This window comes from Grampus griseus (assembly GCF_964374135.1).
Source record: "Grampus griseus genome assembly, chromosome: 1".
Taxonomy (NCBI): domain Eukaryota; kingdom Metazoa; phylum Chordata; class Mammalia; order Artiodactyla; family Delphinidae; genus Grampus; species Grampus griseus.
In genome coordinates this window covers 16,150,634-16,166,069 of record NC_139017.1, presented here as the reverse complement: position 1 = coordinate 16,166,069, position 15,436 = coordinate 16,150,634, and the positions used below count along the sequence as shown (strand labels likewise).

The 15,436-nt window shown below is 36.9% G+C and overlaps 1 protein-coding gene across 1 annotated transcript in view; it reads right to left on the bottom strand.

The window, feature by feature from the left end:
• Positions 1-1,210: 1,210 nt before the first annotated feature.
• SPATA17 (spermatogenesis associated 17) overlaps positions 1,211-15,436 on the bottom strand; it is a gene marked incomplete at both ends in the record, with an annotated part of 185,195 nt that continues 170,969 nt past the window's right edge. Inside the window, one exon of the mRNA XM_082679238.1 lies at positions 1,211-1,291. Within this exon, the coding sequence (XP_082535364.1) occupies positions 1,211-1,291 (81 nt within the window). The remainder of the gene's footprint in view (positions 1,292-15,436) is intronic.

The window sequence follows — 15,436 nt, the reverse complement described above, 5'->3', positions numbered from 1 at the left end:
TTAATGTTTTCATAGTATTGCATTTCATGTGTCTTAGCATTTATTTAACTTAACATATACTAATGAGTATTCAAGTTGTTTTCAACCTTTGGCCATTATGAACAGGATGTATCTTTGAATTAAAATCTGAAATCATACACAAATATGAAAAATTTTATTTAGACTACTTCATGCTGTGAGTCACAAATACTAGATAAATGCTCCAATGGGTGATGGTAATTATTTTATAAACCTTTGAAACTGTAATTCCACTCAGCATTATATGTATGTTTCTCCATTAACTCAGAGTATTTCATATTTCCCCTCACATATTCCTTTGAAGGAGTTAAAAGGTGGTCATTTCTATCTACATTTAACATACTGACTTCCAGTTGGAGCATCCAAAGTTATAAATGTGGGAGAGGCAATACTAACTAAATCTAAGGAACATAGTTGCTTGCATCTACTTTGTGTTCTTTCCAATGGACCAGAGCTTTCCCCTGGTTCTTGGTGTGGGAGGAGCCCTGGGGAATTAACTAGCCTGATTTCTCATTCCTGCCTCCTTTCCTTCAATTGCAGTGATCTTTTCTGTCTTCATCCAGTATCTCCTTTAAATTTCGCTGATGTCAGAATACCTCCTATTAGTCTCCCTTTGATTGTAATCACTTCTCTACTCTAAAACACCTTAGCAATTAAATACAGCATTCATTGAGAGTTTATTTTGTGATCTTGAATTTTATGTGGGTATCTCTGTTCTTCTCTAGTCTGTAAGCTTTGGTCATCAGAGACCCAAGATGCTATTTATTTGTAATCCACTAAAGGCACCTTGCACTTTAAGTAACACACATATCGAATACAGTATTTTAAACTATACTGTATCTATACAGTAATGAGAAATATTTGAGCTTTTGGACACCATCAATACTTTCTCATTATATTAAGTAAAACTACTTATTTACTGTATTAATTAATTTAAAGAGAAAGGGTACTTCAGGTAGTTTTCAGTTCGACTTTGAGTTCATTTTGGAGAAGAGATTTGAAACACAAAATCCATGATTTTTGAATGTTGAAAACCATTAGAGTAGAATGAAAGAAATATATGGAGTTGTATTACCTATAAATATTATTATAGCATGTTTTTTTAAATGCTTGATAGTTAAATCAATCTCATTTGATTTTTTGTTATTTACTGTAGCATTATTGAAGTACCTTTTAGCAAAAATGCATACCTTTATACAATTTGTCCAGCTTTTGAATACAATTTTCCGTACTTTGAGAAGAGATCAAATGATGGCAATACAGTTTGGAAATCCTAGGAGGAAAAAGATCAACAATTACCAAAGAGGTCATGCTGATTTCTTATGTTATTTTTGTTATAATTTAAATTATATTAAATTGCTAGATGGATATCATTTAACTGCACTTCAAATTTCCCATCATGCCCTCAAATAAAACAAAATTAGCAGGTAAGCTTTTATCAGTTGAAAGTCAGATATATGGACACTTTCTTAAACACATAGTTTTTATGAGCTGTGGATGGCCGCCTGGAGAAGCTCTGAGCAACACAATGACATAGCCACCTGTCTTCACAGAGCTCACAATCTACATGTTTCTCCTTGATCTTGATAATGATGTATTTGGCTCCTTTTCTGACACGATTTTTCTTCTACATTTCCCCTCATTGAATCGTCTCTAGCAACAGCTCTGCTTACTGAACACTCTGCCTCTCAGTCTTTATACTTAGAGTTGCCTCCACCTAGACGGCTTTGTCTCCAGTTATTCCCATGGTTCATTCCTTCCCTTCATCACATACCTGTTCAAAGAGATCCTCCCTTACTACCTGCACATAAAATAGTACCCCTGAAACTTTCTATCATTTTAAATGGCTCTATTTTCTTCATAGCAATTACCATTCTTTGATACTATATATTTATTTTGTGTCCCACATGAGATGGTAAGCTTCAAGGTAGGTACCTTGTTTGTTTTGTGCAAAATGATATTTGTTGACTAAATAAATGAAAAAGGAAAGGTGTTATACCCAAATAATTATAATACAAGGCCACCTGTGATAAGTATCACAGAAGTGATTCAAACAAATGCTGAAGAAGTTCAGAGGAAGAGAGGACAAATCATTTATTGTTGAGTAACCAAAGAAGCAGCATTTGATTGAGGATAGAAACGAATGCTTTTCATGCATGTGAAACAGGCAAAGTCGTTAGAGAGGTAAAGTACTAAATCGACAGTGGATACTGTAAATAAATGGTCAGACTATATAAAAGTATATGTTTCTCCTTTGTAAAGCAGGCTTATCCTCAATGGAAATGATTTTGGACAATTTTATTTTTCTTAAGAAAACCTTGGAAGGAAGGACCTCTGCCCAGGGTCAACCTCTTTAGAAGGTTCCTACCTTACAAACACACAGACAATAAATGTATTAAAGAACATGCAGGAACCTCTGTCACTAGGGATCTGGCTCTCCACTCCAGTACAACAGAGCCCCAACCCTAAATATCTGCTTTTATGAATAAGCCCAGGGCTTAATAATAAGCCTATTCAGGCCCCAGGGAAAAGCCCCACATCTGTTGCTTTGTGTTTATGAAACAAAAGTGACAAAGCCCAAGTGACATGAAGGACAAGAGGTTGTAACAGACACTGCTTTCGAGTACACAAAGAATTTGTGTGACAAAAATGCTTAGCTAAAAGACAAATTAATTAATTCGAATAAAATCCTTCCTTTTGGATAGCATGAATGCAATAGAACTTTATATAATGAAGTATTATTTTCTTGTGGTGCTGAAATCCATATTCTGGCTTTCTTTTTATTTGAAATTGTGATTCTAGGGGTACTCAGGAATCAACATAGTGTTTGCAAGAGTGGCGCATGACATATCGGGAATATTTTGCAATAGTAAGTAATTCATATTACTCTTAAACTTGAATGTATGAAGTTAGGTATATGTGAGAAGCATGATAGTGATTCTTTAATGTCGGCACTTGATGAACCCTGAAGACTAGATCTATGGATGGTTTACGTTTTATAAATATATATGTATAACAATAACGTAGGTTTCAAAAAAGTAAATGAAAAGGTTTGTTTTATGCAAATGATCTTAAACTTTTGATATTTGTAATTACTTTTTAAAATTTTTACTATAATAAATCATTTTGGATATTTAAAAAAATTTATTTCTAATTTTTCCCTCTTTTAAAAAAATGAAGTATAGTTGATTTGCAATATTATATTAGTTTCAGGTGTACAGCATAGTGATTCAGTATTTTTATAGACTATACTCCATTAAAAGTTATGATAAGGTAATGGCTATAATTCCCTGTGCTATACAATATATCCTTGTTGTTTATCTATTTTATACATAGTGGTTAGTAACTCCTAGTCCCATACCCCTAATTTGCCCCTCCCTTCTTCCCTCTCCCCTTTGGTAACCAGTAGTTTGTTTTCTATATCTGTAAGTCTGTTTCTGTTTTGCATATACATTTGTTTGTATTATTTTTAGATTCTGCATATAAATGATAAAATGTAGCATTTGTCTTTCTCTGTCTGATAAACGTTAGAAATTCAGCTCTACATGAAATGAGGAACATTAGAGAAGAAATAAATGAAGGTAAAGATCTTAATTGATCTTACAGATAACAGTCTTGTTCAAAATAATAATAACAACAATATAATCAGTGATTATAGCTTATGGATAAGGTAAATAAATGACAGCAATATTATAAGGGATGGAAGGGAGGAGTTGGGAATAATCTGTTATAAGGTAGTTGAACTACCCATGAAACAATATAGTGTTATTTGAGAGTGGACTTGGATTAGTAAAAAAACACAAACAGATTAAAAGTAAAGGCATGGAGAAAGATATACTATCTAACATTAAGCAAAAGAAAGTCAAAAAAAAAGAAAGTTGGAGTAGCTATATTAATTTCAGATAAAACAGACTTCAGAGTAAGGAAAATAATCTGGAATAAAGATGGGTATTACATGATAAAGGGGTCAATTCTCAAAGAAGACATAACTGTCCTTAATGTGTATGTACCTAACAACAGAGCACCAAAACACATGAAGTAAAAACTAATAGAACTGCAAGGAGAGGTAGACAAACTCACTCTTGTAATTGGAGGCTTCAATACCCCTCTGTAAGTAACTGATAGATCTGGCAGGCAGAATGTCAGTAAGGATACAATTGAACTGAACAGCACTATCACTCAACTGGATCTAACTGACATTTATAGACTACTTCATCCAACAATAACCACACACTCTTCTCAAGCTCACATGGAATATTCACCAAGATAGGCCACATTCTGAGCCATAAAGTATACCTTAACAACTTCAAAAGAGTAGACATCATACAAAGTATGTGTTTAGACCACAATGGAATTAAACTAAAAAGTAGTAACAAAAAGATAGTTTAAAATTCCTGAAGTATTTGGAGATTAAACAATACCCTACTAAATAATACAGAGTCAAAGAAGAAGCATCAAGAAAAAAAAAATTTCAACTAAATGAAAACTAAAATACAACTTGGCAAAATTTGTGGGATGCAGCAAAAGCAGCGCCTACAGGGAAATTTATAGCATTGAATACATATAGTAGAAAAGAAGAAAGATCTACAATCACTAATCTAAGCTTCCACTTTAGGTAACTAGAAAAAGAGCAGATTAAATCCAAAATATGCCAAAGAAAATAAAATCAGAGTAGAAATTGAAAACAGGAAATCAATAGAAAAAAAAATCAACAAAACCAAAAGCTGTTCCTTTGAAAAGATCAATAAAATTGATAAACACCTAACCAGACTAAGAAAAAAGAAAGAAGATACACATTACAAATATCAGAAATGAAAGATTTACCATCACTACTGATCCCATGGACATTAAAAGGATAACAAAGGAATTTTTTGAACAACTCTGTTCATAAATTTGATAACTTGGGTGAAATGGACTAATTTCTTGGAAGTCACAATCTATCAAAACTCAAACAAGGAGAAATAATCTAAATACGCCTATAACTATTTTAAAAATTGAATAAATAATTAGTAACCTTCCAAAACAGGCCCAGATGATTTCACTGGTGAATTATACCAAAAAAGGAAGAAATGATACCAATTCTGTATAATTTATTCCAGAAAACAGATGTACAGGAAGCACTTCCTGACTCATTCTTTTCACCATCTATAAAATGAAGAAATCTTACAGGGTTGGTGTGAGGATTAAACAGGATAAAACATCTAAGCACTAGCTTTTTCCTCCATCTTTCCTTCAAGGGTAAAAATCTATTCATAGTCTATCCAACATGTGCTTTTGAAAGTTAAATTAAATTCCATTGACACATATGAGAGACTGATTATAGTGCAATAATGTAGTGAAACAGGACTGAAAGGATCTTGATTGTATCCTCCATCAGTAAAAATATTTTAAGCATCCTCAATATAGTTTTGGTTATCTGCTTGAAATTCTGTATGTGTAATACTGTGATAGTAAAATATAATGTTAAATGATATACAAATGAGGTAAAAATAAATAGAAATTATAATATTTTCTTCCCTCATTCCTTTGGATCTTCTTGTGTACTTAGTTTTGGGCTCCTCTAATATAATGAATGAAGCAACAGTTAATTCTGTGTCATACTTTAACCTGTGCATTCCACTAACATTTGAGCATCTACAGTGTGTCAGCACTACGCTAGATAGCTTCCCAACTATCTAGGTAACCAAAACTTAGCTGTGTCTTCCCAGGATCCCTCACAGGCTAGTGGAAGAGTCAGAAAATAGGCATTTATAGTTGTGTAGATAAGCAAGGATTGACTCTTCAAGTACCTATACTCTACATCCCCTGACAGAAAATCTTTCACAAATCCTTTATCACTCTTATTTTATTTAAAAGCCCACTTTCTTACTTGGCCCTAGTCAACCAATAACTGTTACCTCTGGTATAGGAAGAGGTGAACACACCATTAAGACAGCTTTGGTTTTGGAAAAAATCTGATGCTCGTTCTCATTTGTTTATAATATTCCTTGGCCAACATGTTATGGGAAAAAACAGGCCACCATGTTATGGGAAGATATTTATGAGCTCAAGAAAACCACCTGCACGATACTTGTACATTGTCACTTTTGAAATGGGGGGGTGGGGGACAGCTTTCCTGAAAAATAACCTCATCAAGATAAAACACTGGGGATGTAATTCTAAATGCTGCCATAGCCCTTGCGTGCCAGAGCAGACAGCTTTTGCTATTAGCTTTTGACCAGCCAAACACAAATAATCCACTGCCAAAATGAGCTCCTTGGGACAATTTAGGACTCTTTGGAAGTGAATGGCTCTTTGAGCTGGAATGCAGCCCAGGTCCATTTTCAAACCCAAGTCAAAATGACAAAGAGCAAATTTCCTGGGCCACTCACCCCCTAAGTGTAGGATTACTTTAGGTTGGCAGCTGCACTGTTTAACTAGTTATTTAAGGCTTTTCATCAGATACTCATGACCAGCTTCAATGTTGGTAAGCAGGACGGAGCTGATACACTATAGTGGACAAATCCTCCAAGATTAGAAGGACAAGATGGAAATGAAAGGTTATGCACATATTGTTCAGCTTAAAATGTTTTTTATATATTCAGCTCTAAGTTGATTAAATACAGGAAAATATTTCCTGAATGAGACCATAGTTAAGTCTGGCTAGGGCTTGGGATTTTCCATAATCTATAAACAACAGTTCATAGACAGTTTTAAAAGATCACCTGGCATTATTCCTGCGTGATCCAACTTTGCTTTCATTGCATGTAGAAAATTCTGTGATGGCAAGATCATCTCCACTGTTGCGACAACAGAACATACATGCAATGGCTAAGAGCTGTAGCAGTTTTTCTCTTCTTTCTGTTCACTATGAGTTTTCAGGAAAACATTCTAAAGCATTCTCTATTCTTTGTGTTCTTCTCAATTCCCTAAATTTAGAATTTACTATGTATTTTTTCAATTAAACTATTTGTATATGTTTCTGAAGAAACAACTTTTAGCTGACATTGAGTTGACAATGCAGTGTCAGTCTGAACCTAGAAAGGAAGCCAAGTTCATTTGTATATTAAATTATGTCACAGTCTCACTGAGGGTATTTGCACCGGTGGTTTGAAAACTTTATGATTTCTATTCTGAGGCAGGATTGCTTTGCAGCCAAGCTGACTGGGTGCTTGGTGTCCTCTTTGAAAGACAGAGATGAGAGAGACCTTTAAGATGGCGGAGGAGTAAGAAGTGGAGATCACCTTACTCCCCACAAATACATCAGAAATACATCTACATGTGGAACAACTCCTACAGAACACCTACTGAATGCTGGCAGAAGACCTCAGACTTCCCAAAAGGCAAGAAAATCCCCACGTACCTGGGTAGGGCAAAAGAAAAAAGAAAAAACAGAGACAAAAGAATAGGGACAGGATCTGCAGCTCTGGGAGGGAGCCGTAAAGGAGGGAAAGTTTCCACACACTAGGAAGCCCCTTCACCGGCAGAGATGGGGGGTGGGCGGGGGGGAAGCTTCAGAGACATGGAGGAGGACACAGCAACAGGGGTGCGGAGGGCAAAGTGGAGAGATTCCCGCACAGAGGATCGGTGCTGACCAGCACTCACCAGCCCAAGAGGCTTGTCTGCTCACCCACCGGGGCGGGCGGGGCTGGGAGCTGAGGCTCGGGCTTCGGAGGTCAGATCTGAGGGAGAGGACTGGGGTTGGCTGTGTGAACACAGATTGAAGGGGGTTAGGGCGCCACAGCTGGCTCGGAGGGAGTCCAGGAAAGAGCCTGGACCTGCCTAATAGGCAAGAGACCATTGTTTCTGGGGCGCGAGGAGAGGGGATTCAGAGCACCACCTAAACGAGCTCCAGAGACGGGCGCGAGCCGTGGCTCTCAGTGCGGACACTAGAGATGGGCATGAAGTGCTAAGGCTGCTGCTGCAGCCACCAAGAAGCCTGTGTGCAAGCACGGGTCACTATCCACACCTCCTCTCCTGAGAGACTGTGCAGCCTGCCACTGCCAGGGTCCCGTGATCCACAGACACCTCCCCTCAGAGAACACACGGCGGCCTCAGGCTGTTGCAACGTCATGCTGGCCACTGGCACTGCAGGCTCACCCTGCATTCCATACCCCTCCCTCCCCCTGGCCTGAGTGAGCCAGAACCCCCTAATCAGCTGCTACTTTAACCCCGTCCTGTCTGAGAGAAGAACAGATGCCCTCAGAAGACCTACACGCAGACGTGTGGCCAAATCCAAAGCTGAACTCCAGGAGCTCTGCGAACAAAGAAGAGAAAGGGAAATCTCTCCCAGCAGCCTCAGGAGCAGCAGATTAAATCTCCACAATCAACTTGATGTACCCTGCATCTGTCGAATACCTGAATAGACAACAAATCATCCCAAAATTAAGATGGTGGACTTTGGGAGCAGCTGTAGGCTTGGGGTTTGCTGTATGCAACTGACTAGTTTCTGACTTTTATGTTTATCTTAGTATAGTTTTTAGTGCTTGTTATAATTGGTGGATTTGTTTATTGATTTGGTTGCTCTCTTCTCTCTTTTTTTATTACTTTTAAAATATTTTTATTTTAATAATTAAGAACATTTTTTGCTTTAATGACTTTATTTTATTATTATTTGTTCTTTCTTTCTTTCTTTTCTCCCTTTTCTTCTGAGCCATGTGGCTGACAGGGTCTTGGTGCTCCAGCTGGGTGTCAGGCCTGAGCCTCTGAGGTGGGAGAGCTGAGTTCAGGACATTGGACCACCAGAGACCTCCTAGCCTCAAGTAATATCAATCAGTGAGAGCTCTACCAGAGATGTCTGTCTCAATGCTAAGACCCAGCTCCATTCAATGACCAGCAAGCTCCAGGGCTAGACACCCCATGCCAAACAACTAGCATAACAGGAACACAACCCCACCCATTAGCAGAGAGCCTACTTAAAATCATAGTAAATTCACAGACACCCAAAAACACACCACAGGACGCAGTCCTGCCCACCAGAAAGACATGATCCAGCTTCATCCACCAGAACACAGGCACCAGTCCCCTCTACCAGACAGCCTACAAAACCCACTTAGCAAACCTTAGCCATTGGGGGCCGATACCAAAAACAACAGGAATTATGAACCTGCAGCCTGCAAAAATGAGACCCCAAACACAGTAAGTAAAGCAAAATGAGAAAAAAGAGAAATACATAGCAGATGAAGAAGCAAAGTAAAAACCCATCAGACCAAAGAAATGAAGAGGAAATAGGCAGTCTACCTGAAAAAGAATTCCGAGTAATGATAGTAAACATGATCCCAAATCTTGGAAATAGAATGGAGAACATACAAGAAACGTTTAACAAGGACCTAGAAGAACTAAAGAGAAAACAAACAATGATGAACAACACAATAAATGAAATTAAAAATTCTCTAGAAGGAATCAATAGAAGAATAACTGAGGCAGAAGAACGGATAAGTAACCTGGAAGACAAAATAGTGGAAATAACTACCACAGAGGAGAATAAAGAAAAAAGGATGAAAAGAATTGTGGACAGTCTCAGAGACCTCTGGGACAACATTAAACACACCAACATTAGAATTATAGGGGTCCCAGAAAAGAAGAGAAAAAGAAAGGGACTGAGAAAATATTTGAAGAGATTACAGTTGAAAACTTCCCTAATATGGGCAAGGAAATAGTCAATCAAGTCCAGGACATGCAGAGAGTCCCATACAGGATAAATCCATGGAGAAACACACCAAGACACATATTAATCAAACTATCAAAAATTAAATACAAAGAAAAAATATTAAAGACAGCAAGGGAAAAGCAACAAATAATATACAAGGGAATCCCCATAAGGTTAACAGCTGATCTGTCAGCAGAAACTCTGCAAGTGAGAAGGGATGGCAGGACATATATAAAGTGATGAAAGGGAAGAAACTACAACCAAGATTACTCTACCTAGTAAGGACCTCATTCAGATTTGAAGGAGAAATTAAAACCTTTACAGACAAGTAAAAGCTAAGAGAATTCAGCACCACCAAACCAGCTCTACAACAAATGTTAAAGGAACTTCTCTAGGCAGGAAACACAAGAGAAGGAAAAGACCTACAATAACAAACCAAAAACAATTAAGAAAATGGTAATAGGAACATACATATCAATAACTACCTTAAATGTACATGGATTAAATGCTTCAACCAAAAGACATAGACTGACTGAATGGATACAAAAACAAGACCTGTAAATATGCTGTCTACAAGAGACCCACTTCAGACCTAGGGACACATGCAGACTGAAAGTGAGACGAGGGAAAAAGATATTGCATGCAAATGGAAATAAAAAAAAGCTGGAGTAGCAATTCTCATATCAGAACAAATAGACTTTAAAATAAAGACTATTACAAGAGACAAAGAAGGACACTACACAATGATCAAGGGATCAACCAAGAAGAAGATGTAACAACTGTAAATATTTATGCACCCAACATAGGAGCACCTAAATACATAAGGCAAATGCTAACAGCCATAAAAGGGGAAATTGACAGTAACACAATAATAGTAGGGGACTTTAACACTCCACTTTCACCAACGGACAGATCATCCAAAATGAAAATAAGTAAGGAAACACAAGCTTTAAATGAGACATTAAACAATTGATATTTATAGGACATTCCATTCAAAAGCAACAGAATACACTCTCTTCTCAAGTGCTCATGGAACATTCTCCAAGATAGATCATATCTCGGGTCACAAAGCAAACCTTGGTAAATTTAAGAAAACTGAAATCGTATCAGGTATGTTTTCCAACCACAACACTATGAGACTAGACATCAATTACAGGGAAAAAACTGTAAAAATTACAAACACATGGAGGCTAAACAGTATGCTACTAAATAACCAAGAGATCACGGAAGAAATCAAAGAGGAAATCAAAAAGTACCTCGAAATAAATGACAATGAAAAGACAATGACTCAAAACCTATGGGAGGCAGCAAAAGCAGTTCTAAGAGGGAAGTTCATAGCAATACAATCCTACCTCAAGAAAAAAGAAACATCTCAAATAAACAACCTAACCTTACACATAAAGCAAATAGAGAAAGAAGAACAAAAAAACCCCAAAGTTAGCAAAAGGAAAGAAATCATAAAGATTAGATCAGAAATAAATGAAAAAGAAAAGAAGGAAATGATAGCAAAGATCAATAAAACTAAAAGCTGGTTCTTTGAGAAGATAAGTCAAATTGATAAAACATTAGCCAGACTCATAACAAAAAAAAAAGGGAGAAGGCTCAAATCAACATAATTAGAAATGAAAAAGGAGAAGTAATAACTGACACTGCAAAAATTCAAAGGATCATGAGAGATTACTACCAGCAACTATATGTCAATAAAATGGACAACCTGGAAGAAATGGACAAATTCTTAGAAAAGCACACCTTCTGAGATGGAACAAGGAAGAGATAGAAAATATGAACAGACCAATCACAAGCACTGAAATTGAAACTGTGATTAAAAATCTTCCAACAAACAAAAGCCCAGGACCAGACGGCTTCACAGGCAAATTCTATCAAACATTTAGAGAAGAGCTAACACCCATCCTTCTCAAACTCTTCCAAAATATAGCAGAGGGAGGAAAACTCTCAAACTCAGTCTACGAGACCACCATCAGCCTGATAACAAAACCTGACAAAGATGTCACAAAAAAAGAAAACTACAGGCCAATGTCACTGATGAACATAGACACAAAAATCCTCAATAAAAGACTAGAGAACAGAATCCAACACCACATTAAAAGGATCATACACCATGATCAAGTGGGGTTTATCCCAGGAATGCAAGGACTCTTCAATATACGTAAATCAATCAGTGTCAAAAACCATATAAATAAATTGAAGGATAAAAACCATATGATAATCTCTATAGATGGAGAAAAAGCTTTTGAAAAATTCAACACTCATTTATGATAAAAACTCTCCAGAAAGTAGCATAGAGGGAACTTACCTCAACATAATAAGGGGCATATATGATAAATCCACAGCCAATATCTTTCTCAGTGGTGAAAAAGTGAAACCATTTCCTCTAAGATCAGGAACAAGACTAGGTTGCCCACTCTCACCACTATTATTCAACATAGTTTTGGAAGTTTTAGCTACAGCAATCACAGAAGAAAAAGAAATAAAAGGAATCCAAATTGGAAAAGAAGAAGTAAAGCTGTCACTGTCTGCAGATGACATGATACTATACATAGAGAATCCTAAAGATGCCACCAGAAAACTACTAAAGCTAATCAATGAATTTGGTAAAGTAGTAGGATACAAAATTAATGCACAGAAATCTCTTGTAATTCTATACACTAAGGATGAAAAATCTGAAAGAGAAATAAAGGAAACACTCCCATTTACCATGGCAACAAAAAGAAGAAAATACCTAGGAATAAACCTACCTAAGGAGACAAAAGACCTGTATGCAGAAAACTATAAGACACTGATGAAAGAAATTAAAGATGATACAAAGATGTGCTCTTGGATTGGAAGAATCAACATTGTGAAAATGACTATACTACCCAAAGCAATCCACAGATTCAATGCAATCCCTATCTAACTACCAATGGCATTTTTCACAGAACAAGAACAAAAAATTTCACAATTTTTATAAAAACATAAAAGACCCCGAACAGCCAAAACAATCTGGAGAAAGAAAAACGGAGCTGGAGAAATGAGGCTCCTGGACTTCAGCCTATACTACAAAGCTACAGTAATCAAGACAGTATGGTACTGGCACAAAAACAGAAAGATAGAGCAATGGAACAGGATAGAAAGCCCAGAGATAAACCCACGCACCTATGGTCCACTCATCTATGACAAAGGAGGCAAGGATATACAATGGAGAAAAGAGAAAAGACAAGTCTCTTCAATAAGTGGTGCTGGGAAAACTGGACAGCTACATGTAAAAGAATGAAATTAGAACACTCCCTAACAACATACACAAAAATAAACTCAAAATGGATTAAAGACCTAAATGTAAGGCCAGACACTATAAAACTCTTAGAAGAAAACATAGGCAGAACACTCTATGACATACATCAAAGCAAGATCCTTTTTGACCCAGCTCCTAGAGATATGGAAATAAAAACAAAAATAAACAAATGGGACCTAATGAAACTTAAAAGCTTTTGCACAGCAAAGGAAACCATAAACAAGATGAAAACACAACCCTCAGAATGGGAGAAAATATTTTCAAACGAAGCAACTGACAAAGGATTAATCTCCAAAATATATAAACAGCTTATGCAGCTCAATATTAGAAAAACAAACAACCCAATCCAAAAATGGGCAGAAGACCTAAATAGACATTTCTCCAAAGAAGATATACAGATTGTCAACAAACACTTGAAAGGATGCTCAACATCACTAATCATTAGAGAAATGCAAATCAAAACTACACTGAGGTATCACCTTACACCAGTCAGAATGGCCATCATCAAAAAATCTATAAACAATAAATGCTGGGGAGGGTGTGGAGAAAAGGGAACCCTCTTGCACTGTTGGTGGGAATGTAAATTGATACAGCCACTATGGGGAACAGTATGGAGGTTCCTTAAAAAACTAAAAATAGAATTACCATATGACCCAGCAATCCCACTACTGGGTATATATCGCAAGAAAACCATCATTCAAAAATAGTCATGTACCACAGTGTTCACTGCAGCTCTATTTACAATAGCCAGGACATGGAAGCAACCTAAGTGTCAGATTAATGGATAAAGAAGATGTGGCACATATATACAATGGAATATTACTCAGCCATAAAAAGAAACGAAATTGAGTTATCTGTGGTGAGGTAGATGGACCTAGAGTCTGTCATACAAAATGAAGTAAGTCAGAAAGAGAAAAACAAATACCGTATGCTAACACATATATATGGACTCTAAAAAAAAAAATGGTTCTGAAGAACCTAGGGGCAGGACAGGAATAAAGACACAGACGTAGAGAATGGACGTGAGGACACAGGGAGGGGAAAGTGTAAGCTGGGACGAAGTGACAGTGGCATGGACATATAGACAGTATCAAATATAAAATAGATAGCTCGTGGGAAGCAGCTGCATAGCACAGGGAGATCAGGTCAGATCTTTGTGACTACCTAGAGGGGTAGGATAAGGAGGGTGGGAGGCAGATGTAAGAGGGAGAGGTTATGGGGATACATGTATACGTACAGCAGACTCACTTTGTTATACAGAAGAAACTAACACAGCATTGTAAAGCAATTATGCTCCAATAAATAAGTTAAAAAAAAAGTACCAAGAGGAAAAAAAAAAGAGATAAGATGATATAAAAATAATGACACCCTACTCACAGGTTTGTTAAAAGGATTATATGAGTTCATACTTATAAAGCAATTAAAACAGTGTCTGGTATATAGCAAGTAGTTAGTGTCAGCTATTTTCAAATAAGAAACTTCAAAAACCCTTTACTTAAAAAAAAATAGTTGTGGATAAATAATCCTAAATAGTTGCTTATTCAAAGGTCATTTATATTTGAGTTCAGTATACATATTCCTATTTTTAGGTAGGTACATCTAAATTCAAAAGTTTTATATTTGAGTTACTATTAATTCTTTTTCCATTTTTATATATCTTTCTTTTTCTTAATAGTTTTTTTTTTTTTTTTTTGCGGTACGCGGGCCTCTCAGTGTTGTGGCCTCTCCCATTGCAGAGCACAGGCTCCGGACGCGCAGGCTCAGCGGCCATGGCCCACGGGCCCAGCTGCTCCGCAGCATGTGGGATCCTCCCGGACCGGGGCACGAACCCGCGTCCCCTGCATTGCCAGGCGGACTCCCAACCACTGCGCCACCAGGGAAGCCCTCTTAATAGTTTTATCTTTTTCTTAGTTTGTGCTCCTCTTCCACTTTTATAGTCTTGATTATAAATGCACAAGTGGGAAATGGCAGGCCAACATGTAAACTGAAGGATGAATAATGGGGTTTCTTGTTTGACCAGTCCATTGTGTTATGGTGTATATGGATTATGGCCATAGTAAAAGAAATACAAAGATATATAAGAAGTAATAAACCTAGATGCAGAAATATAGATGTACATATAAAATGTGGCCTTAACTGTTTAATTTCAACTAAAAACAATAAGAATGTTATCTAAATAGAAGTCACTGAAATGGAACATCCAACGGGAGACAAATATTGTAGTTACAATCATCTGTAGACTGTGAGTTGGTTTGATAACAAAGCTAATGATACCAGGGTAAGAGGTTCCAGTAACATGACTTCCACATACAACGGCAACCCATTTTAAGTAGAGGGAACTGGCATTAAAGGGAAAGTTTGGTCTAGTACTTGGTTAGTGTACTGGAGAATATGCTGCAAAAATGTCGCAAGATAACATCAGAATGGCTGAAGGAGAACCACGTAAGTGGGAAATACAACTGAAGCCACAATTGTGACGTTCTTAAATACTAAGAGTTTCT